Source organism: Sciurus vulgaris, assembly GCF_902686455.1.
Source record: "Sciurus vulgaris genome assembly, chromosome: 4".
NCBI classification, from domain to species: Eukaryota; Metazoa; Chordata; class Mammalia; order Rodentia; family Sciuridae; genus Sciurus; species Sciurus vulgaris.
The window spans coordinates 152,955,416-152,981,167 of record NC_136464.1 but is presented as its reverse complement, the minus strand read 5'-3'; the positions used below and the strand labels follow the sequence as shown (position 1 = coordinate 152,981,167).

Here is a 25,752-nt window from a genome sequence, read left to right as displayed (position 1 = left end):
GTCCTAGAAAACTTGGAATGGAACCACAATTTGACTCAGTTATCCCACTCCTTGGCCTATACCCAAAGGATTTAAAATCAGCATCCTACAGTAATGTTTATCGCATTACATCAATGTTTATAGAAGCTCAATTTACAATAGCTAGACTGTGGGACCAACCTAGATGCCTTTTAATAGATGAATAGATAAAGAAACTGTGGTACATATACACAATGGAATATTACTCAGCCAAAAAGAATAAAATTATGGCATTTGCAGGTAAATGGATGGAGTTGGAGAATATCATGCTAAGTGAGATAAGCCAATCCAAAAAACCAAAGGCTGAATGTTTTCTCTGATAAGTGGATGATGATACAAAACAGGAGTGGGGGATGGAGTAAGAGAAGAATGGAGGAAGGATGGATTGTGTAGAGGGATGTGAGGGATGGGGAGGTGCGGGGGAAAGGAAAGATAATGGAATGAGACAAACATCCTTACCCTATGTACATGTATGATTACACAAACAGTGCGACTCTACTTCATGTACAACCAGAGAAATGAAAAGTGGTACCCCATTTGTGTACAATGAATCAAAAAAAATTAAAAATTAAAAATTTAAAAAATGTGAACATCATTAAGCTTTTGAGAAGCAGATAAGATTGACTATGTGCTTTATTTAAACAGCCAAGAAAACCAGGGCTCAGAAAGATTCAGAGACTTCTCTGCAATTTGTAAGTGGTGATGAGGGCTAGAAGTAATCATTTCTATCAATCCTCTCTTTGCTCTCTTCCAGCATATCACATCTTCTGACATCTGTTTTTCCTTAGTGTATTGCAATGGCGAGGAGTTTGTAGGGCCACAATTAGTATTTATTAAGCAACCAAATTATAAATGGCATTAAAATATTCAGGATAGAGACACAAAATATGCAGAATTAAAATCCTTTTAAATCTGTCATATCCATATCCTGAATTAGGATAATTAACTAATTATTTCAATGACTCCCATTCAAAGGGGTGCAGTAGCTAGAGTCAGGCCAGCATGGTGGCTGTCTCCAGGGATTCCGGAGTTCCGGTGGTGATACTTCCTGGCTTTGTGATCTGGAAATTGTTACTTAAGCCTTTCTGTATTTCATTTTCCCATATATGAATGGAGGTGAGATCAAATGAAAAAGTAATAAAGGTCAAATTCTTACCGTAGCCACTGGAAAAGTGGCAAATGTACTGAACATTATCTGACATTATTGTAGCTGTCATCATCACCATCATCCTGATCATTATGACTTTCCTAAGGTTGGGTGCTAGCTAAGGATTCATAGTCCTTTTAGTCAAATCAAATCCCAAGTACTAGTGAGTCCCTTGTTCTTACTCGGTTTTGTGCAATAAAGTGATTGGATTGAATGATCTCCAAGATGCCTTCTGTGTATAAATCCTAATATTGCTCATAGCAGAGCTTTAAAATAAAATGTTTTTTGGTGCAAATGCTCCAGGATCTTAACTTTGAACTAATAAATAATATTTTGCAAGGTCTTTTAGGACCTTGCAAAATAAAGGAGGGAGAAAAATAAAGTTATTACTGAAAACAAGAAACACTCACATATTAAACCAAACTTAATAGTTAGTATTTAGGCGAATTAATTAAAGCTTCCTGAAAACCAGGTTAGTATAGTAGAATTGAACACACCTAACATCAGATAGATAGTTGTAGGTATTCTGTAACTTTCAACATCCTCTAAGTCACTATTTCTCAAAATGTCATCTGCAGCATTAGCATCACCTGAGAACTTGTCAGAAATACAAATCTTGGAACCTCATTCCAAACTTGCTGTGTCAGACAGTGCAGGTGGGGTGCAGTAATCTGTCTATGAGCAGTGAGCAGGCCTGCCCAGGGAGTATGCTAATGATTTAGAGCCACTGGTGTCAATGAAGAATGGAAAAGCAACTTCTGCCTCTGAGAAACATTTACTGAAGCACCTGAAACTAAAATTGAATCTGGCCTTAGAAGACATTGAAGAGAAAGGTCTGCTACAAATAATTAAAAGTCAAGTAACCGATCAATTAACTGAAAAAGAGGCCAGGAAGTCACTTTAGATTATTCTCTCTATAGAAAGAAGGTAAGAGAAGGTTAAAAAAAAGGTTCAGAGCATACCAATGTAATAATTTAACAGAGAATTTGTCCCAGTAAGGTTACATAATGTTCCATCTTTCTGTTTAATGCAAAGAACTAATTTCTTCATGTTGAACATTGTATGAAAGAAATGAACAAAGTATTGCCCTTCTCATTTTTTACAATAAAATTTTAAAAATCCTTAGGAACTCAATACCCTTCTTTATGAAAGTCTATATCAAAAGTAGAAGGAAATACTTAAAGATCTATGTCCCTCTATCTAGTAACACTTAACTCTTTTCACTAAATGCTGCATTGAGAAAGTCATTTGATATAATAAAAATCACATGTTTAAGGGAAAGAAGAGAAAATCAGTGTCAGGACAACAGGAAGAGAGGTGGTTTTATTTACTCCACTGAGTTCACTGCCAATCCAGGACCCATTCTTACTTCTTTCATTCCTAACTAACTCCAGGACATCATTGACAATAAGTCAAAAACTAGATATATCCAGTCTGGTCCCACAACCCTTTTCTCATATTCTTCATCTCAGTTGATAGTGTTAAATTTTCCAAGGTATAGATCCATGAACATTCTTTTTCTTTTCCCGTGAGTCCCTCTCCTGTTCTCTCATGCCCTCCACCCAGCAGCATGGTATAGTGACCCACTCCAATCAATCTCACCTCATAATTATTAGAGAATTATTTTTTCCTCTTTTCCATTGTGACCACCTCTTTTCACAGTGCCAAGTTTTGTTTTCCTGTGTTTCTTCCTAAGTAGAATTAAGAATCTGTAGAACAGGAATGGCATGACCTTAGCACCCAGCACAAGGCCTGGCAGAAAAAGCATCCGAAAGTTGTTCCTTGGTGGATAGGAACACTTTGAGCATGCCTTTGAACACCACATCTTCTTCCAGAGAAAGAAACGTGGCAGATTTGTAAAAAGGGAAAGTATTTCTAGTACACACTTGTGTTTCAGGGTCTTAGTAAGCATTGTAATAATCAGATTTGTATGATGTTTCTACTAAAGTCTCTCACTTGACCTCATTTTATAACATTACATTTACTTTATTTAGTCTGCTACTATTATTTTCATGCTTTAAGGCCTGACTTTAATGAGGACAATAAAATTACAAGGTATTTCAGAATCTATGAGGACAGATACCTACATATCCGGAAGGTAGGTGAATTATAATCATATACAAAATGCTTTCAACAATCACAAAAATTATCTAAAAATTACAGCTTATGAGAGAAAAGAGTTCTATCAAGACCACACTGCTATCTATAATACATTGATTTGTAGAAACTGTCATTCCAGAAGATGGTGGCCTTGTTATAACAGGTATTACCTATGAAAATCACAGATACAGCATCAAGCTCTAGCAAACTATCCAAGCCCTATGGACATATTTTTTGTGATAGTCTAAGTACATTTCATATTGATAAAACCTCTTATTTATTGTACGGCATAGTATACCAGATACTATGAGGTAGATTGGAATTGCTCTTTCAAAATTATGAAGTTAAAAAAAATATACAATTACTGTTTATTCTCAGTGCCTTCGGTGAAGAGGAATTCTAGAATGTACAAATAGAAAAGGAATTCTTGGCCAGCAAACTGATACAGGAGAAATCTTCCAGAAACACATGGTCTGGGATACTTCAGACTCCTGGCAGATTGCAAACCTTTACTGTCTTTTATTAATAATCAGGGTCCAGATCAAGTGTCTCAAAGGAGCCAGGACCTACTTGTGAGACTAGGGTTTAGCTTAAAATTGAACGTCTTCCAACAAACACTCTCATAATAGCAGATATCTTCTCCAGATGCCAAATTACTCTGGTCAGCACAAATGTCAATGTCTAAAGAGCCAAAGTTCTTTAGAAAACAGAACTAAGAAGGTTCTTTAGTAACACATGAAATGACAAATTCAATGGCAATTTTGTTCTACAGACTTTCTTCAATCTAAAATGATCTCCACCATAGTCTCAACATCTGTCTTACAGGTGCCTACATAGGCATAAACAAGAGGGGGTACAAATAATATGTTGCTATTAGAAAATGCAATGCTTAAGTTAGGATATAGCTCAGTGGTAGAACTCTTTCTTAGCATATGCAAGGTCCTGGATTCAATACCCAGCACCAAAGGAAAAAGATGCAAATGCTTTAAGTACATGATTGTGGAAGAAATTTCAAAATCACAAGGTGTCTAAGATGGGGCACCCTAGTTTACACAGATAAAAATAAACTCCTGCTTATTTCCATCTAGGGTCCAGGACCTCCTTAGTGGTGAAACCCTGGGATGTAACATGAAATATGTCTTTAGATATTACTATTACATGTCTACTCCAAAATAGGTTGGTTCACATTTGAGAGTAGATCAGAAAAATAGACTTTCCTATAAATAAATTTTACAAACATGATAAGAAGATAACACAAGAAGCTACCAATGAAACAAACAATAAAATGTGGACAAAGGAACAAGCAGAGAGGGGCTGTAACTGTGCAGTGTAGTTTAAAAAACCTTTGCTTTAGGTAAGGGGAAAGGGTAGAAGGGGAAGAGAAAGAATTATGGACCATGGAACACAGGCTTCTGAGAAGAAAGAGAGACACTCAGTCACAGGTTTTCACCCTAATAATGGCAAAGACTCTGATAAAAGTCCTCCAGGAAAGCAGAGATAAGAGGGTAGCCATAGCAGAGCTTGCTTTAAAAGAATGTCACACTTCCTAGTATATCATTTGTAGAGACAAGAGATTTGTGTATTATCCAACAGGGCAGAAATTGCTGGGTTTGGAATAGCACGTTTTATAAGATTTTTCTTTATTAGACAGATTTTAAGTAACCACGGTATCTGCAAGTCTTTGCAATTAGTCCATTAGCCTTAATGAAGGAAAGCGAAGTGTCAGTGTGAAGGGAAACACAATAAAACAGACCTTTCAGACACAGGACATGAGAAAGGGAAGGATCTAGATAGACAACAACAGACTCCTAATTCATTCCTATCTATGATTTCTCTACTACTCAAGTGGTGAAAAACAGGGAGATAGAAATTTTAAAAAATGATATGTATAACGGTATGCTACTTCAATCCATTTTCTTAACAGTAATAAGCTATAGCTACAGTTTTGCCACTAGTAATTTGCTATAAGCCTACAGAGTTCATTTGCTATCGAGTAATCATTTTTGTTTCTTTAAATTTCCACTTTTTAAAAGACTCCACTAGAGTGTGTTAAAGGACAATATCCAAATTAGATGGTGTAATTCACTTTTGCATTAAGAGGCAGAAGCCTAGAATAAGCAAGGATGTTAAGTAGGAAGATAAACAATTTTGTTTGATGGTGTAGAATGTTAGAAACCAGAGGAAAAAACACCCACACCTACACATTCCGTCACCAGTAACATAACATGCTGTACGTTCCATTGAGTTGTTTGCAATTTATGAGAAGCCTACACAGGTTTACATCTGATTTGTCAGGGCAGGAAGTGCAAGAGGAGGTGAGAGGTGTCAGATACACAGGGTATACTTAACAGTATTTTTCTGTTATAATAGTTTTGATTTTGATGCTTATTTGTTTTTATGATTTGCAGGGAATTTGAACATCTAAAGAGATTTCCCGCTGGCAAAATAAATTAAAAACCGCACGTGCACATGTACCTGCTTTTCTCCACTTGGCTTTTTGTGGTTCAGTAGCAGCTCGACAGCTCCAACGACCTCTTTCCGAATAGCATGTAACAGAGCATCTCCAACGTAGACATTGAAGCTTAAGAGTAGCTCGATAAGCTCCAGGTTCTCGTTCTCAATTGCAATGAGAAGAGCAGTCCTTCCGAGAGGATCGATGCAATTAATATTGATTTTAAAATATATTTCAGCTTCCTCTAGGGACTTCTTGACACTGGCATAGTCTCCCTTTTCCACTGCATTCAAGTAGGCTTTCTCTGATGGCGAGAGTTCAGATTCTGCTCGGACTATCCTCAGAGGGATGCGATCTCTGTAGGGGGCATTAACATTTCTTTTGTAATAGAACTGAGCCATGTTTCATGCCATGCTATTTCTTTATCTCTGAAAACACATACAAAAACACAAGGGTTAGTGTTAGTATGCTTTTTAAGTGGTCATGCATCCGATTTCTTTCTCAACTCCAGGATATCAATGACAATACTATTATGAACTAATGAGGGAAGGTTTTATTTCCTTTAAACAATGCACATAGACTTAATAGTTATTCAGCTAACTGAAATACAAGTTACAAAGTCCTGATCTAAGAGAAATAAAAAGAGGTTAGTATTGGGCAAGTCATTTTAAAAATTATTCTACAAGTGACATTCAGCAAATACTACCACTGGATAGCTTTGAAAACTATTTACCAACTTCATCATGAATATAAACAGTTTTTAACAAAACACTTTGAAAATCAGAAATCATGAGTTCCCCAAATCAGATCAGGGATATTCAAGTATATCATTCACTGTCAATTTTGCTAATCATGAAGATTCTACTATAATTATGGAATATCAGTTTGTTGGCAAAATATTTTCATTTGCCATATGTTTTAAACGTTAGTAAGTATTGACATCAAAATTAATGCAAATCAACAATATTAATATCAATAAAATTTTATATTGAGTCTAATGAACAAAATTTTATATTTTCTCTTTGTAAGTTAATTTATTGAGGGAAAAAGAATGTGTACTGATGATATTAATATTCCTTGGTGAGTTAATGCAGTTCCATTTCCAAAGGAATGAATTAGAAAAGGATTAAATAGAGAAAGAATATATTATGAAAATGCTGTTTTTAAAAATTCTCTCACCTTTATGTGATGAACAATAAACCCCAAAGCTGTAATGTATTTGTTATAAAATTTATTATTATTTGAAAATTCTAGCAAAGATATATTTCAATATAAGGAAATTATTTTAAATAAATTAAAGTTTATCTTAAGACAAAATAATAGTGGAAGCTATATTTAGTGTCATCCTAGCGGTATAAATTTACAAAAAATATATATTAACTACAATAAAAAACATGTGCATTTAACAAATAAGAACTTACATAAAACTGTATATAAAGTTACAGTTTATTAAAGTTAGTTCTTCCTTTCACACTTGTTATTTGAACTCTTTTGTAGTTTTGTGTTATTTAAATTTAACATACATATCTATTTATACAGTTGCCATGTAAATATAAAATGAGTGAGTTTAATTACCTAAATAAGCATGTTCATATTAATGCTTTATAGAACTAAGCATTTCGTAAGTTTACCTGATTTGAATAGTCTTTAACTATAGATTAAATATACATTATATTAACAACTATGATTATATTTGCAGTAATATTTTCAGTTTAGAAAATTATGAATTGTTTTATTTTATCTTAATTTGTTAGTGATTTTGATAATTAGTTAATTTTCACTTTTTGACATCTAGATCATTCATCATGATTTCTCAAATATCTAGAAAGAGGAACCAATATACAAGGATCATTGTTTCATAATTTGTTCCTCTTTGGCAGGTTAGATTTAGCAATTTTTAAGGTCCCTTCAGAAACTAAGCCAAAAAGCAGATGTTCAAAATGTACTAATTTTAAATGCACAAATGACCAGGCAAAGCCTGGTTATGATTTCAGTATTTAAGGATGCTTTTACTCATTCTGGTGTAACAGCAGTAATATATATATTATATAAGAATGAGGAGAATTTAACCATCTTTCAGTGTAGCTAAAATTAATGAATCAATGTTGTCATGACACTATGTCATTTTAATGATCTAATCCTGACTGCCCCACTTATGCATCAGTGATGCCATTAAAATATTTGCCTTAGAACATCAATGGTGATTCATTTCCCAGAACCTCTTTCCCAGCCCCATGTTGCATCAGTAGAGCAAGTAGGATCGATGCCAAGACCTTCACACTGTAGTTTTGCCAGGACTACAGTCGAATGGTTCATGATGATGATAATTGACATTTATGTTGTATTTCAGCAGTGGGTACATTCTCTACTATCTCACTGCCCTTACCCATGACTCTTTGAAAAATACATGGAATTTTCTTTTAAGGCTGAATTCAAGATTTCTTACTCAATTGACAAAGCGTTTGAATGTATTTACCCTAATGTACAGGTTAAAATGAATATGTCTGCACATTCCCACCCCCCACCACACAGACACATACATCATGTCAATTTTATCAAGATCAGGAGGCAGTCTAGGGAATGAAAAAACACATTTTGTTTACTTAATTTTTGTTAATGATTTTACTGAACAATGAATTAGGGTAACAATATTTTACCTCTCAGTTTCAAAATACAAGATGTCAGTGATAATAAAGAATTGTGAGATAGAACAGCAGGTACTTAGGGAGAGAGAGGGATAATTTAGACCTCTTTAAAATCTGTTTCATTTAATCCAGATAATTCTCATAAATATGAACTATCAAGTATATTTTTAAAAGAGTGATATCACACTGAAAGACATTCCAGTCGACATGGTATTTAAGAGGTGGCCGGAGACATCATATTGAATAACCTGTCCCTCCATCCCTAAGGTGGATAGAATAGAATAGGGGTGAGAATCTAAAGTGAGTGCTGAGAGAGGTCTTTTATTAACTCGAGTGACCTCTGACAATTCTTTGATTTGGAAAGAAAGTAAGAACTTAGACTGGATGGATCTGAAATATATTTCACACATATATTAAATAAATAACATTCAAATATTTACAATAGAATGTTAAAACAGAGAGAGGAGAGAAAGGAGAGAGGAGGTGGGGGGAGATACTTATGGCTAAAACCTATAAGAATAAGGAAATTGTACAATTTTTCATTACGTAGACTTGTCCTTCTTGGTTACTTGAGATGTCGGGATACTAATAGAAGGACAAAAAAAAAGTTCGACATTTTAAGCATTTTAAAATTGCTCTCTGAATGCACTAGCAAGTGGAAGGTGCTGATAAGTGCTGGAGTTCCTGAGCTGACACACTTATCAGCAGCTAGAGGGTTGCTCGAGGATGGGAAGTCTAAAAAGAACCTGGTACTGAGTGTGAAGAACACCTTGACCTAAAACGCTGGAATAAAAGCCTGCTCCTTGTCCCACATGTTGAGAAAGAATTTTCTGGAGTGAAAAAAGATTTCCCCCTAAGATTATAGAATTTAAAGAATCTTTCCATTTCATTCACCTTTTATAAAACCAGGAATGAAACAATTCATCAGGTTGTTGCAAAGACTCAGAAAACAGACAGGAAATGATGGGGATAGGGGAAACTCAGACCCTGATGTGATTTTTTTTCTATATTCTGACATTTATTTTCCGTACATAGTTAAGGGATTTATTTTAAAAAATGTGGCAAGAGCTACAATTTGACACTGATCCCAAGATAAATTCTAAGAATTGTCCCTATGCAGAAAAACCACAATTATCTAACAGAAAGTTATACAAGGAAATAAAAAAGCCCAGATATGTTTGGAGATCTGAAGGCACATTCTCTAAAGAACCAGTTTACTTGTGCAGTGGGAAGAACAGTGAATTTGAGTTCGGAAGAACTCAAGGAAAATATATAGAAATGTCCCCTTTTTGTTATACATTGTTAATAGTAAAATGAACTTTCTCACCATTTTTTCCTTCCTTTTCTTCCATAGTTCATCAAAAGAAACATTCACAGGTGTGAACTCATAATAGGGTGACAAATAAAGACTTTGTTTTTAGGGTACTATTACTCATAGATTAAATTTCATTTATACTTTTTCTGGAGTCTGATATGAAGTAGAAATTACAACGAAAACACGTGACTGACTAAAATATTATGACATCCTAGGATTTCACAGAGAAAAAATGGAGATCAAACTTACTGTAAAAATGGAAGCCCCTTCAAGTTCAACAGAGACCAATCTTTAAACACTAATCATTCCCAATTTTTAATACACATATTGAGGAGGATGTCATAGGAAAAACAAAAAGGTTGTTTTTTAATCTTCTGGGATTTAGAAAACACATTTTAGAAAATATATGTGGCATTCCAAGTTCGGATGTTCCCCCTGACAGTTAGGGTGCATGTATCAATCTCTCTCTTTTCCCTGCAGTTTCAAAGGAAACTGTTCATTCTGTCTTCCTTCCAGCTGCTAGTCCTGCAGTTCCAAATCTTCCTTCATTCCTGCCTTCCTAAACCTTTGCATTATTCTTCTGTTTTCATACTTGAAAATTCAGCAGCATGACTCCTTCCCCACCAGTCAAAATGCCCTTAATCCTCACATATATTTTAATTTTAATTATCTTTAGCATTTTCCTCATTATTATCTCTGATTTTCTTTATGAATCTTAGGCTGATTTCCAATGAACTCATTTACTCTCTCTAATGTGATATTTATCCTAATCACAAATGATATTTTTCCTTAATTGCATCCTGCAAATTGCCAGATACATTTTGTACTTTTTGGGCCCTGTAATACCCAAGGTTTCAGGAACCTCTAGTAATTAAGTCCTGTGGTTGGAATTTGCCTTGTTCTGGGTTCCAGGTCAAACTGCCAAGATGTCTCACCTGCTGCCTCTATAGGACCTTCCCCTAATAGTTCACATGGATTCCCTTTCTTCCAGCTATAGCTGAACCTCGGTCTTACCAGGATTCTGTGTGTGGCTCTTTACTCCATCTATCACTCCCCTTACTCCTACTCATAATGTTTTTTTTTTTTTTTTAATGCTACATGAAACCCACACATATTCTTTAAAATATGCTATAAAATCCATGTTGTCAGACCACACCTGTCTCTCAAGTTCTGCATCAGTGCTGTCCCGTCCCTCATATGTGGCCATTTAAATGTAAGTAAACTCAAATCAGTCATATTAAGAATCATTTCTTGTTGCCGCCTGCAGCAACAATCCCGCAGGAATTTATCGGAGGTGGACTGGGAATGAACTACTTTTATTATCTTTATCTGGGCTACTTCCTTGCTTGCTTGCTTCTTTGCTAGTTTATAGAGGAAGAGAGGCTTTGCTTAAGGAAGAGAGGCTTTGCTTAATTTTAGAGGTGCTACGCTTTCAGAGAGGCTACGCTTTCAGAGGTCTACTGCTTCTTAAAGGTGGGTTGCTTCTTGGAGGTGCGTGCTAGAGGTGCGTTCTTAATCCCGCGTTCTGCGATCTGTGATCTGCGACCCCTGCCCAGGTGAAGAGAATGTCTTATATACCTAAGGCAGCCAATCAGTTTAGGATTAGCACAATTGAAGCACGCCCCACGGTACCAATCAAGAAAGAATGAGGAACATCTGTTGACCACTAGCACAAAGGAGATATTAACTAATTAGGCAAAAGGTCATAAGAGATTGCGCCATATTAACACTAATTATGCGCCACCTCTTGGCTCAGGGCCAGCCGCCATCTTAGAGCTGCTTAAACATGTCTCTGCAATTTCTTATGTCTCCCTGGCCATACTTCAACTACTCAACAGCATTTCCTCTCTACAATGTCAATTACTTTATCTCCCATTCATCTTTTATATTGGCTGAAATAATATCCATTCAAAAAATCTCACTGATGTTAGTCTTGCATTCTTTCTATTTTTACTCCACAATATCACATTCCTAATCATTCTAAAATGTAAATCTGGTTGAATCACTTTCTTTCTATAGTCCCTAAGAGACTGATAAATGTTCACCAGAAAACTGATTTCTTAAGGAATACCAGTCCCTTATGTCTAGTTTCCAGGATTACCCCTGGCAAATTTTAGTTTAGATTGACAAGAATACCAGACAACTTGACTGCTATACCTTCATGCCTTTTCCCACACCATTCTTTCCAACTGGGATGCTTTTTCTTTGCGTGAGCCCCTAGCAATTCAAAAAAAAAAAAAAAAAAAAAAAAAAAAAAAAAAAAAAAAAAAAATTAAAAACCTTATTGAAGAAATATCACAGGCTCTGAGAATTTTTCTTCTCTTCCTCTCAAGGCAGGTTACATGGCTATTTTAATGAATCTCTTCATAAACTCTGTGGATTTCTTGGATTAGGAACATTCCTTACTGGTGGTCTGCATGGAGGACACTGACTTATAAAGTTTTGCATCAGTGTCCAAAGTTTGTTGATGAATCATTAAATTAATGACTATACTTTGAGAAGTATTCCACTGCCATTTGAAAGTTTTTTTAACCACTTATCTAAAATTGGTTTAGCAGTTCAGTAGCTATGAAACTAGGAAATAGCCCATGAAAAATGCTTTTTTTTTTTTTTTAACCTGTTTTCTTCTCTGTACATCTTTACCAACAACCTTTTGTCAGCTAAGTGAGGAATTGCAATTCTGATGCATAAATTAACACAAGTATAGCTCATGATTCTGGAACTTTCTTCTCAGCTCCACTGCCTAAACGCTTCAACTAGGTATAGATTTTAGTCATTTGCTGATCCTTCCAGGTGAGGGTGAACACAAAGGGAAAACAAGGCACCCTGGGGAAACAGTTTGAACATTTTATAATAGAAGAAGTAGAATTAATGTACTGAATAACAAGAGACTAATGTGCATGTATGTATTAATCTCTACAGAATTTACATAAGAGAATAGAGGGAAAACTCAAGAACAAAAATTCATCAAAAATCTGAGATACTGATAGAGCAACAGTAGAATGAATCAGTGATCTGGTCTTGAAACCCTCCCCATCTGTGAAAGATAAAAGTTAACAGCAATAGAGATTAGAAATACTGGAGCCAGCATGTGCAAAACAGCAATCATAGAAAATGAAAATGAGATAGTGAAGTATAGGAAGTATTTTTAGTAGTAATGACCAGTAACCTTCACAATTATTAAAAAAAAAAATGGAAGACCTTGGATTGCTTATATATCCTGCCATATAGGATATATAAGAACAAATCCCTTTTAGAAAGAAAAATTATAAAAGGGGGTGGGACATATCCCCTAAGGAAACAAACCAAATTTGGGAGCCCCCATCTGAATTAGGGACAAGCTCCTTATGCTGAGAAGGACTGCATCACCCCACCCTGGCTGCGGGGGCACCTGGCTTCCTTGCAGTGCTTGACAGAGTTCCACTCAAGGATGATTGCAGAGACTCATCCTAAAAGGATTGCATGCCAGATGTAGGCCTCCCTAGCTTGGATGTTATTCTGTGGAGTTTTCCTAATAATATATTACTCACTTCAGTCTGGGGATCTTGCTAGAGGTGATGGGAATAATTCTACAAATTTCCAGAAAAACATCATGGAGACAAAACACATGTTGAAACCCTGTGATGATTAACCTCACAACAGCAGAATGTTTTTATTATGTTAAAAACCAAACACTGCATTTACTGGCACAGCCAGAGCCTGTTGGGGCACAGAAACTTATAGATAACAATGTTTCCCCAAGTTCTAAGCACAAAGCACCTCCCACAGTAGCTACTAGATATGGACCAGCTTATTTTATCAATGGCAAGCCCTGGTGATTAAGTAAGGATAATCTGTAAGGTTACTGTTTTCTCATAATCTTTCGGTAAAAACAATTTCTGCCTATGCTTTGGAAACTTCTTTGATTTTATTAGTCACAAGCCTGTCATTAAAGCCTGAAGAAAAATGTATATAAACCTAGCCTTCCCCAGAATAAAGTGGGAATGATTGCACCAGAACTAGAGTCTGTGTCTTTCATTCTCCATCCATCACCGACGCTGTCTCCCCACGCCCCCTTACCAGTGTGGAACCCATGGACCCCAGCTGGGGCTGGACCCCGGCACCTGACAGGGCTAAGGCAGTTGAGAGCAGTTAGCCCTTCCTCAGGCCTGGGAAGCTCAGGCTGATGAACTGTGCATATACAATTTTCTGCCTTCGTTATCACTTGACTGTGTCTTCTTCCCTGCCTCTTTTCCTTTAAAAGCCTTGCTTGCCTTCAGAGATTTCAAAGATGGAACTTTTCCAACAGTGTTTCTTCCATTTTCCTTCAAAGCTGGCTTTGAATAAAAACTGTTTTCCCCCTCAATTGATGAATGGATAAAGAAACTGTGGTATGTATATATATAGATAGATAGATAGATAGATAGATAGATAGATAGATATAATGGAATATTACTCAGCCATAAAGAATAATAAAATTATGGCATTTGCAGGCAAATGGATGAAATTGGAGAATATCATGCTAAGTGAGATAAGTCAATCTCAAAAAACCAAAGGACGAATGATATTGCTGATAAGCGGATGATGATACATAATGTGGGGTGGGAGGGAGATGAGAATGGAGGAAGGAGAGACTGTATAGAGGGAAAAGAGGGGTGGGAGGGGTGGGGGGAAGGAAAAAATAACAGAATGAATCAAACACATTACTCTATGTAAATGTATGATTACACAAATGGTATGCCTCTACTTCATGTACAGAGAAACAAGTTGTACCCCATTTGTTTACAATTAAAAAAAAACCTCTTTTCTTACCAATTTGATTCTGAATATTTCTGGAGCAGTCAGCCTTGTAGCCCAACCTCTCCCTGCCCCCGCCTCCAGGGCTATATTCCACCTGCTCGGTAACTGTAAAAACTGCAACCACATTTTCTTTATCCAATCATCTATTGAAGGACAGCTAGGTTCGTTCTATAGCTTAGCTACTGTGAGTTGAGCTTCATCTCTGTAGGATGCTGTTTTTAAGTCCTTTGGGTATAGACCAAGGAGTGGGATAACTGGGTCAAATGGTGGTTCCATTCCAAGTTTTCTAAGGAAAACTGCTTTCCAGAGTGGTTGCACACATTTGCAGTCCCACAATGTGTGAGAGTACCTTTTTCCCACCCCTTGCCAACATTTATTGATACTTGTATTCTTTATAACTGCCATTCTGACTGGAGTATTCTGTGAATACATATGCAATGGAATATCACTCAACCATAAAGAAGAATGAAATTATGGCATTTGCCAGTAAATAGATGGAACTGGAGAATATCGTGCTAAGTGATATAAGCCAATCCCAAAAAACCAAAGGCCAAATGTTCTCTTTGATATGTGGATGCTAACACACAGCAAGGGAGGGTGGAGAGGGGAAGAATAGAAGTCCACTGGATTAGACAAAGGGAAACAAAGGGAAAGGAGTGGAGAAGGGAATAGGAAAGACAGTAGAAGGAATTGGTCAGAACTTTCTTAGCTTTGTATCTACATACAGGACCAGGTAACTCCACAGCTTGTAGGAACATAAGAGTGGGAAACTAAATAGAATGTTGTATTTTGTGTATGTATATACTGCCAAAATACATTCTACTGTCATGTATAACTAAAATGAAAAAAGAAAAAACTGCAACCACTTGTCTTCTTAGGAACAACTCTGTCAACATTTGTTTTTATATAAAATTCTACCTATGGAAAAGGAAGATTGTAAACCAGTAAATAATTTCACTGCTTCACTGTTCACATCAATAAATTCCTGCATAGGTTTATCTGAGACAATATTTTTCTTACCTGGGCAAATAGCTCTCTTACTGAACAAGTTTACTTACAAGACTCTTCTTATTAAATGCACCAATCCTAAACTATTACCTCACAAATATTTCCTAATGCCAATCATTTTCTCACCCTGAAAGATCCACCTCAAACCACCCAAGTTCAGACCAGAAATCTTTATAAATACCTTAAACTGACTACTCCTTCATGGATCTTATAAAACTCAGTTGGGTGGTGTTCACCTATACCCTGGTGAGTTTTAATGAATTTAGCTTTGCTGTATTAGAAAATTGAATGGTGATGTTTTATGGAATCCAAAACAAAGAAATTATGAAAAGTAAGATTAACAGCATCCTCCTTTTTTTTTTTATGCCCAGCATATTTATTTTGGAAAGCTAAGTTATTGCTCATGCAGCATTTCTTTTTTTTTAAATTCATTTTTATTGTAAACAAATGGTATACATCTTGTTTCTCTGTTTGTACATGAAGTAGAGGCATACCATTTGCGTAATCATACATTTACCTAGGGTAATAGTTTTTGATTCATTCTGTTATTTTTTTTCTCCCCGCCCCCCTGCATCCTCCTTCTTAGCAAACCAGAGGCAGAGATATATTTGGGTATTGCTTTGAAAATTGAAAAAAAAAAAAACCTTAGAAACTTGAAGCTAAAATTTTACATCTTATTAAAACTATTTAACTGGAGGAAAGAATTAGTCTTATGCATATGGTCTCAGACAATTTTTCACTCAAAGATTGTATTTGAATCAAAAGAACATTATATTGAAAGGATAGATGAAGATATGACAGGAGAGTTTCTTTCATTTAAATAGTCAAGAGATTTTTGTCTATTTTTCTCACCAGCATAGCCATGATGCTTAGATAAGCATGCATAACATAAGCTGAATAAATATTTGTTGAATGAATGAAATGTTTATTGAACATCTACACGTCAAGATTTGCACAGTAAGCATTGGCAATATCACCCTGAATGAGAGCAAAACTTCTTGCATTCACAGAATTCATGGCCCATTGGAAGGGACCATAAAATATAGCAAAGAAAATAATTATACATGTTGTTAAGGGCTTTAATCGAAGCAAATGGTGAATCAGGGAGAAACACAACAGAAAGGGAAGAGATAGAGAGCTACATTAAGTGGGGTTGATTGGGTAGTATCTTTGAGGCATGAGAGATGACAAACTGCTATCTATGTAAAAACTGCAGAGAACCATTATGTTAAAGGTGCCAGAAAGTGAGAAAACCATGAGGCAGGAGGAACATTATGCATTACAGGCTATAACTCAGCCTTGTTGGGTTGTATAGAGCAAGAAGGAGAAAGAGAGGAGTAGATGAGTCTGCAGAACTTCACAGTAGTCAGAGGATTCAGGGCAAGGACTTTGGAATTTCAAAGATAATAAGTTACAAAAATGCTTTTAATGGAAGTAGGACATAATCTGATTTCTAATTTTAAAGATGACTCACATTGCTGATTGATTAGAAATTATGAAAGAACTGAAGCTCAGAGACCACCTGCCTGCCAATAAACCAAGTACCACCAAGAGTCCACAGGAATGTAGAAACATGCTCTCCTAAAATTTGAAATGCAAAACTTACAAAGTTCATGTTAGTACAATATTCACACACTTCTATCTTATGAGTTTATCATTTAAAGTTTTTATTTGTGCTCAAAGTGTGAATGTGTTTTATGTCATCATACCTTAATCCTTCTTTTCCATATTCTCTGTTATTTTCTACAATTTTGTAGAATTTGAAAATTTTCAGAAAGCATATGTAACACTTAAAACCCAGAATGTGTGTATATGGATTACTATTAGTACACCAGAAGCCATTTCATTTGGTTAAACGTGTCACTACTTGTCTGGTTGACAATGAAAGTATAACTTGTTATAAAGAAAACAACATTAAGAAGAAACGTTGGTGGTACACATTTGGAAAGTAAGTACTTTACAAGACTGAAGATAAAATAACCATTTTCAATAATGATTCATTCAACCACAAAATGAACTGCCACAATCAGATTCTGTAGTCCATACCTGACCTCAAGTTTCTGTGCGTGTGTGTGTGTGTGTGTGTGCGTGCATGTGTGCACACAGAGGAAGAGGGAGAGAGAGAGAGAGAGAGAGAGAGAGAGAGAGAGAGAGAGAGATTGTGTAAATGGTCATAGTTTCAATGGTCTTTTGTCCAAAAACAGAAAAACAAAACTAAACAACTTTTAATGGTACAAAATGCTTAAATTAGGATACACATATAATTTTTTTTATAAATATGTGATCCTTCTATGGAAAAAAATAGTACCCAATGACATTATTGCAGAAATATGAAAAGGTACGCTATGGCTTAAGCGCTGCTGTTATTTTGCTGTTGTTGCTAGTGGCAGGGTAGTAAGGATGGTGGTGTGTGTCTGTATGAGACACAGGCAGCGGCAGAGACAGAACCAGAAGAACTTGAGCCCACATCGCAGAGGAGCACATTGAGAAGGAAGAGGACAAGTCAGAGGTCGAAAATAAAAAGATAAAAGATAATGTTGAGACAACTGGTTTTTAAGCTTTGGAAAAGATTAATTGATAGCACCATGAGAATGGATTTTAAATGGATTTCAAATTTAAATATTGAAACAAATAAAATGATAGGAAAATACAAATATTCATCTATCCTTTTAAGAAAGATGAGTTTTCTAAGCAAAATCAATGGGGAAAGATTATAAGGAATATTCATGATATGCATACCATACCATTTAAAAATTTTAGAACTGCATTAAACAATTCACAAAATCAAAATGCAAAATAACTAGGGAATTCTTCAAGATAAATATGACAGGGAAGTTTATTAGGTTGAAAAGACAAACTACTAAGAAACAGTTTCCTCAGATTAAAAAAAAATGTATGGGTAGAAAATATTATTTGAAAAATGGATGGAGTTAGAGAATACCATGCTAAGGGAAATAAGCCAAACCCAAAAAACCAAAGGTGAATGTTTTCTCTGATATGCAGATACTAATTCACAATAAGGGGTAGAGGCACTAGGGAAGAATAGAGTTACTTTATAGATTAGGTAGAGGGGAATGAAGGAAAGGGAAAGACTATGGGGGTAAGAAGGACAATAGAGTGAAACGGACATTATTACCTCACAGACATATATAACTGCATGACTGATGTGATCCTTCAAGATGTATAATCAGAAAAATAAGAAATCATACTTCATTTATGTATGATTTATCAAAATGCATAAATGCATTCTACTGTCATATATAATTAGAACAAATTAAAAAATTAAAAAAAGAAAAAGCATTCAATTTCACTGATCTCTAAAATCTGAGAAATATACCAATAAGATAAAAGATATTCCATGCTGAACGTATTTAGGTTACAGACAAAAGAATACCCAATGTCAGATAGTGCAGTGAAAATACATCTCTTGTAAATTGTTGGTGATAGTTGAAACTAAAAAGGAATTCGAAATATGTGTATCAGTATTTTGAAAGGTTCAAGTCATTTACTCTAGAAATACCTTTTCCAGGAATCTACTCTAATGTTATATTTTACAAGGCAGGCAATGTATGCACTAAGATAAATAAAACTCTGTTATTTACTGTTGGGAAAAAATAGAAACTTAAAAGCCAATAATTGTCAGTTCAACGAAGTGCTAAGTGTTTATTTAATAAAAAATGTTCAAGTATTAAAATAATACATATTGCATTTTACTGTCATGGAAAATTAATCATGGCATGATAAGTGGTAATCACAGGCAAAATGTTAAACACAATAAAAATGTGTCTGCAACAATGGAAAAGCCCACATTAAAAAGGAGGTGACTACACTAACAAGAAAGGTTACCTAGGAGTAAGCTCTGATTTATTTTTATTTTCCATATTTAATTTGGATAATCAGAACACAATTCATTTTCCTAAAAATGTAAATGCTCTTGAATCACAAAATGAAAGTTTGTTTTGTTACAAGACAGTTATCTTTAATATTTAGAGGGAGTCTCATGTTAGACTGTTTTCCATGATCCTGAAAGCTAGAACCAAGATGAATAGGTAGAAGTTATAAAGACAAAGCTCTCATCTCAACAAAATGGTGATGTTTTAATACTAAGACTTGTCCAAGATTAAACAGTCTATCTCAGAGGCATAAATTTTCTGTTGTTCCCAGTTTTCAAGCAAAGAAGAGACAACTTATAGGGAATGCAGTAGAGAGAATTCAAGAATCAGAGGGTGACCAAATTGAATATTTTTTAATGATGGGTGTGACTTTCTCAGCTTCTAATAGTTAATGCTTTTTCGTTGTCTTTGCCAAAATAAATAAATAAATAAATAAATAAAAAGAAAGAAGGAAAGAAAAAAGTGTTGTGACCATGAACACATCACTAACTTTACCTCTCTTCTTCTCCTTCCCTTAAAACTATGCTAAATGATTTCCTTGCTTCTACCAAGGTCTATATTTTTTTTACTGAATTTATAAACATGCGAGCTTTCTAAACTGCTCTTTTTAAAAATGTTATTTGTTCTTTTTAGTAATACATGATAGTAGAGTATATTTTGACATATTTAAACAAGCATGAGATATGTCTTATTCTAATTAGGATCTCTTGATCATGGACTGATTTCTCATTGTTAAATACTACTGAGGTTTTCAGTAAAACTGTTTCCAAAGTATAGAAATTTTTCAGGTAGGTACAACTATGAGGAAGAGTTTCTAATGCATTTTATAATAATGAGATAGAAATTAAATTTTGAACATCATAGAATTTTCTCTTGTTTGGGTCCTCAATCTAATCATTTATTATATTATGAAATTAATTATTTTCACTTCTAAAAAAAGTATTTCATTTACTATTAAAAGCAAAATAATACTGTCATTTACGACATAGCTAGAACAGGAGATTATTGTGCTAAGTGAAATAAGCCAAGTGCAGAAAAGATATTACTGATACTGTCACTTATATCTGGGATATAAAATGCTGATCTCTTGAAAGTTAAGAGCAGAATGGGGGTTACCAGAGACTGGGGAGAGCAGCGGAGGGAGGAGTGACCAACGGGTACTAAGTTATAGTCACACAGGAGTAAGAAGTTCTGGTGTGCTACTCCACCGGAGGGTGACTATCAATAACAACCATATACTATGTATCTCAAAAAGCTAAAAGAAAAAGTTTGCACATTTTCACCATATGGAAATAAAATCTTTGAAGAAGTAGACACATTTAACCTAATTTTTGTCACTGTACAATGAATACATGTACCAAAACATTGCATGGTCTCCATAAACATGTACAATATTTATGTTTTAATGTGTCAGTTAAAAGTAACTTTCAATTTAAATTTAAAAACTAAATATACATCTTAGTTTAGATAACATATATATATGTTAAAAATAAGCTGAATTTAAAAGAATGTTCTTATTGAGGTATAATTATACAAATTCACACGAATAATCTTATTTATTGTAAATTACTCAAAAAACAGTTTAGTGATGCTTATCTGTGTTGTATTCGGATATTTTTGTGGACTGAGGACATAAAGAGACATAAAACACAATCCCAATGGATGAATTTTAATATGCCAATTACACCTCAAATAAAGCTATTAAAATAATAATCAGCACGAATTTCTGACCTCAGAGAGGATATTGCCAAGCTGGAAAGGAGCATTGTTGACAGCTAATGGTCAGTACCAGATGGCAAGTTCTCCAGGATAGATTTGTGTGATGCTTCCTAGTGACTCAGAGGAGAAAGCAATTACAGTAGTCCCCCATATGAGGCACCCCCCCAGTTTATGCCTGAAACCACAAAGAGAGCTGAACCTTACCTATATTGTTTCATGTTTCAGTCTTGCTCTGGATCTTAGAAACCTCAGCATATGATTTAGTTTCCTTTCCTTATGATGAACTTTCCATACCTTTTTATTTAAATGAAGCACTTCAAGACTTCCTTGAAATTTTAGAATTTCCAGCATCAGTACTCCTGCAATTTGGGGACATTATTAAGTTAAAAAAGGTCTACCTGAATACAAGCCTCACAGAATACCATGATAGTTGATCGGATAACCAAGACAGCTACTAAATGACCTATGGCTAGGTAGCATATAGTGTGTTGAGACAATGAACAAAGAGATGCTTTAAGTCCCAGGTGGGACAGAGTGAGTGGGAGCAGGCAAGATTTCATCACTTGGTATAGTACTGAATGCTTACTCTGTGGCAGCTGCTATTCTGAGTTTTACACATATGAACTCAACTAATCCTCAGGAGAATTCCCTGGAGTAATTACTATTATCAGTGTCTCATGGCATGGATACAGAGTTGAACTAACTTGACAAAGGTCACATTGTCTTTGTAAATGTGTTCCCTATCTGATGTCAATTTTTTCGTTCTTACCCTGCATTACACATTTAGCCATTTACTTTGCAGTCAAATGGCTGTTCAGTTTCGCATTATTATGTTCTCCAATTTTCCAGTGACTGAATCAGCTGTGTATTGGTTCCTAATTTGTCCCCACTGCAACACCCAGTCACAGTCCCTCAAGTAATCTTGTTCAACTCACTGTTGAATGCAACTAAGAACAGATAGCAGGGTTTAACTCTTTGCGTATGTGAGATGCAACAATGATAAATAAAATGAAGTGTGGATTTCATTCCCGATGTTGAATTAAACCTAAGAGGTTAAAACTCAATGGAACTGTGCTTTATTACACTTGTACTCTCTTTACTGAATGACAGTTCAGACTGAAAATTTAACATCCTAAAAACACTGTATGGTTAACACAGAAGAAGATATAAATATAAAAAGTAATCCCTCCTTCTTTTTGTCATGAACTTTTCATCTTTTACTTATTTTTTTATATTCCCTGAATTTTCTGAAGTCAAACACAAATTATGCAAATCAAAAGCAATTTTTTTTAAAAAATAAGAATGCTCATAAAGAATACTCTTTACAAAGTTTCATTATGCACATTCAGTTATTACCTAAATACCCCCAACACATGTAAGTATTCTAACAATTAAAAAAATTAGAGATGAATTTTGCTTGGCAAAGCAGTGTCTGTCACAGGTTATTTGATTATTCTAAAAATTCATGATAGACTTAATATCCAGAGAAATTGTGTTATTCTCTACAATCATCAGTCTTATGACAGTGGAATCATTTTTAAGTGACATAAAGTTGTATTATGATTCTTAAATATTCAACCCAAATGTCTGTCTCTTTAGTAAATAGGCACCGAGATAGTTAACACAACATGTAAAATAGTTTGTATCAGCAAGCACAATAGTATTTTCTTTTTAATTCAAGAGTTTTGTGTCTTTGGATGTTAAGCAGATATGATAGGATTATTCACATAAGTAGCATAATTTGTTTTCCAACAAACATTCATTTACACTAACTAAATGAAACTAATTTTCTGTGTAAGTCAAAGTTCTGTTATTTCAGAAGCTGACATAAACTAATTTAAAGTATTGATTTAACGAATGAGAATGTGCTATGGTCTAAATAGTAGGATCATCCTTTCCAACTCTGGCTCCATTACAAACAGCTCTTAGACTTCAGTCATTTTTCTCTGCTTCTTGAAACTCATTTGCCTTAATGAAAATAGAAGAATTAAACCACCCAAATGTACTCTAATTCTAATAGAAATTGAAACCAGATTTTCTCTGCTTCTGCTGGCAGGTGGGTTCTGGGTAAGTTGCATGCTTTTGAAGTCGAGAAAACCCATTTTAGTGGTTGCAATTCATCAAGGTAGGGGACATCTGCTCCAAGAGTTGCAGCAGGCAAACCATATTCTTTGTCACTATTACTGAGTGGCATGTTGCAGCTCTTAATGGCAGCCTATGCTCTTGAAGTAGACCCAGAAACTCATTGCCAATTTCTTTTGGGGGTTTTGTCTTGCAAATCCAAAAAGTAAATTTCACGGATAACAGAAGGAAAGCATGAAAAGAGTAGGATATATTTAAGACTGAAGAATAGAAACAGCCAGGTGTGGTGGTACACCCCTGTGATCCCAGCAGCTCAGGGGGCTGAAGCAGGAGGATCGCGAGTTCAAAGCCATTCTTAGCAAAAGCGAGGCACTAAGCAATTCGGTGAGACCCTATCTCTAATGTCTCTAAATAAAACACAGAATAGGGCTGGACATGTGACTTAGTGGTTGAGTGCCCCTGAGTTCAATCCCTGGTCACCAACCCTCAAAAAAAGAAGAGAAAGAGAATTCACATGGTGAGAGAGGACCTCATAGCAGGTTGCTCTTTGAATGTGCTAGTTTAGGGTTTATATAGCTATTGGGTCAACACTATTGGTCAAAATTGATGCTAATCAGTTTTTGGAAAAATACTAATCAGATCGGTCTAAAGTTATTCTAATCAGGTGTTGGAAAGTATCAGCACTGTTAGTTTGCCCTGCAATCTCCATCTGGGTCTGCTCTGCTTCCATCTTCTCACCTCTTGTTGGCCCAGGCCACGCTGCACAGGGTGACAAGTTCCTGCACTTTGGTTCCTGTGCCTCAGGCTGGCACAGGCATGACGGACTCTGCCAGGCTGCAGCCCAGGCTCACCACCCCTATACTGCATCTTGCCTGGTTACTGCTCTGCGGCTGCTTCTCCTGGGACGATGGGTTACATTCAATATGATTCTACGTTACCTCATGTAATTAATTTTGTAAAAACAGTTCCCAATTTATTAAAATTGTAAAAAAATTACTTATTTCTCTGGAAAAACTAATAATTGATACTTTAATAGTGAAATTATCCATTTTTCTTTCAAAATTAGAATCCCAAAGTATTATAATACTAAGTTTTATAGACTTTCCACATGCATTTAGTGAACATTTAGATAAAAAGTTTTAAAAAAATCAATTAATTGGATATTTTGCCTATGCAATCTCTGACATCAGAATAAACTTTAAATATTTGATATTCTTACTAGGGATGAAAACACCATATGACCCAGTTGTCCTCCCATTCTTGATATTTTCCCCAAAGACCTTAAGTCAGCATACTACAACAATACAGTCATCTCAATGATTATAGCAGCACAATTCACAATAGCCAAATTATGGAATCAACCAAAGTGTCCATCAACAGATGAATGAATCAATAAATTGTGATATATATGTGTGTGTGTGTGTGTGTGTGTGTGTGTGTGTGTGTGCGTATACACACAATGAAGTTGTACTCAGCCATAAAAAAAGAATGAAGTTAGGGAATTTGCCAGTTAATGGGTAGAAATGGAGAATATCATGATAAACAAATTAAGCCACACTCAGGAACTTAAAGGTTGAATATCTTCTCTCATATGTGGAAGCTAGAGTAAAACAAAGGAAAGGGGGAGAAAAGGTTAGGATAACATAGAGATAAAGGGACAATCAATAATGAAGAAGGAGGTGATTGAGAGGCAGAATGGAGGGATGGGTAAGAGGAGGCAAAGGAGAATGAATTCTTGAAGTCTTGTTATGTGCACATATACCACCTGGAACTTCACCTTTACACATGGGTTGAAAGAACCAATCGAATATAAATAAATATATGAGTGAAAGGAAGTCTAGTAGAGGAAGGAGAATGGAAGAGTGGAATGGGCAAAGAAAAGGGGGGAGGCAAAAAAGGAGTCATGAACCAAAATGGATTTCTGTGCATCTATGTTTGTTGGAATGAACCCAATTACTATGTATAACTATAAAGTTCTAATTTAAAAAGAAATTGATTTCCTTACTTGAAAAAAGTTCAATATATTCTAATTGTAAACCTCTATAACCAATACTCTAAGTGTTCAGAAGTAAAAATAGTCATTATTATGAAATTTCCACATTTTCTGTATATTATATATAATTGTATTGGAGATAAAATATTATATTAGAAATATAGTACAGATTATTTTAGATCATTTTCTCAACTATGAATGGGTGAATATGTTGAATGACTATCTTAGTAAATGGAAACATACTTTACTATAAATACCTAATCAGTGTTGTACCCTTGGCATCTAGCAATGTCTGAGCAGCTTAACTTGCCCTTGGCTGAATCCCTCATGAATATTCTTATTTTTCTGGTTGATAGTTCCTTTCTCTTTTCAGTGCCTTCTGCTGCCTCTTCTTTCATCAAATTCATTTTGCATTTTTTTAAGAACATGAGATGTGTAGTCAAGAAGACCTGATTTCAACACCAAATTTGACTCCTTCCATCCTTGGAGTCTGGGAGAGGTACTTAAGAATACTTACATGTTCTTATGTGCAAAATAGAATAATACTATCTCAAAAAATGTATGTTAAAGAATCAAGATAAAATGCATTAAATGGACCATG

At 35.2% G+C, this 25,752-nt stretch overlaps 1 protein-coding gene across 8 annotated transcripts in view; it reads right to left on the bottom strand.

The window, feature by feature from the left end:
- Window positions 1-25,752, bottom strand: part of TRPC4 (transient receptor potential cation channel subfamily C member 4) — a 201,682-nt gene that overhangs the window by 128,708 nt on the left and 47,222 nt on the right. For 6 of the 8 annotated variants that reach the window (XM_079137241.1, XM_079137234.1, XM_079137237.1 and 3 more), the window contains exon 2: window positions 5,741-6,145. The exons of 1 other annotated variant lie outside the window; for it this stretch is intronic. In XM_079137241.1, coding sequence (XP_078993367.1) covers window positions 5,741-6,118 — 378 coding nt within the window. In that variant the 5' untranslated portion in view covers window positions 6,119-6,145. Of the gene's footprint in view, window positions 1-5,740; window positions 6,146-21,280; window positions 24,257-25,752 lie in introns of those variants that run through there. One more of the 8 variants, XM_079137235.1, reaches the window with a different exon arrangement.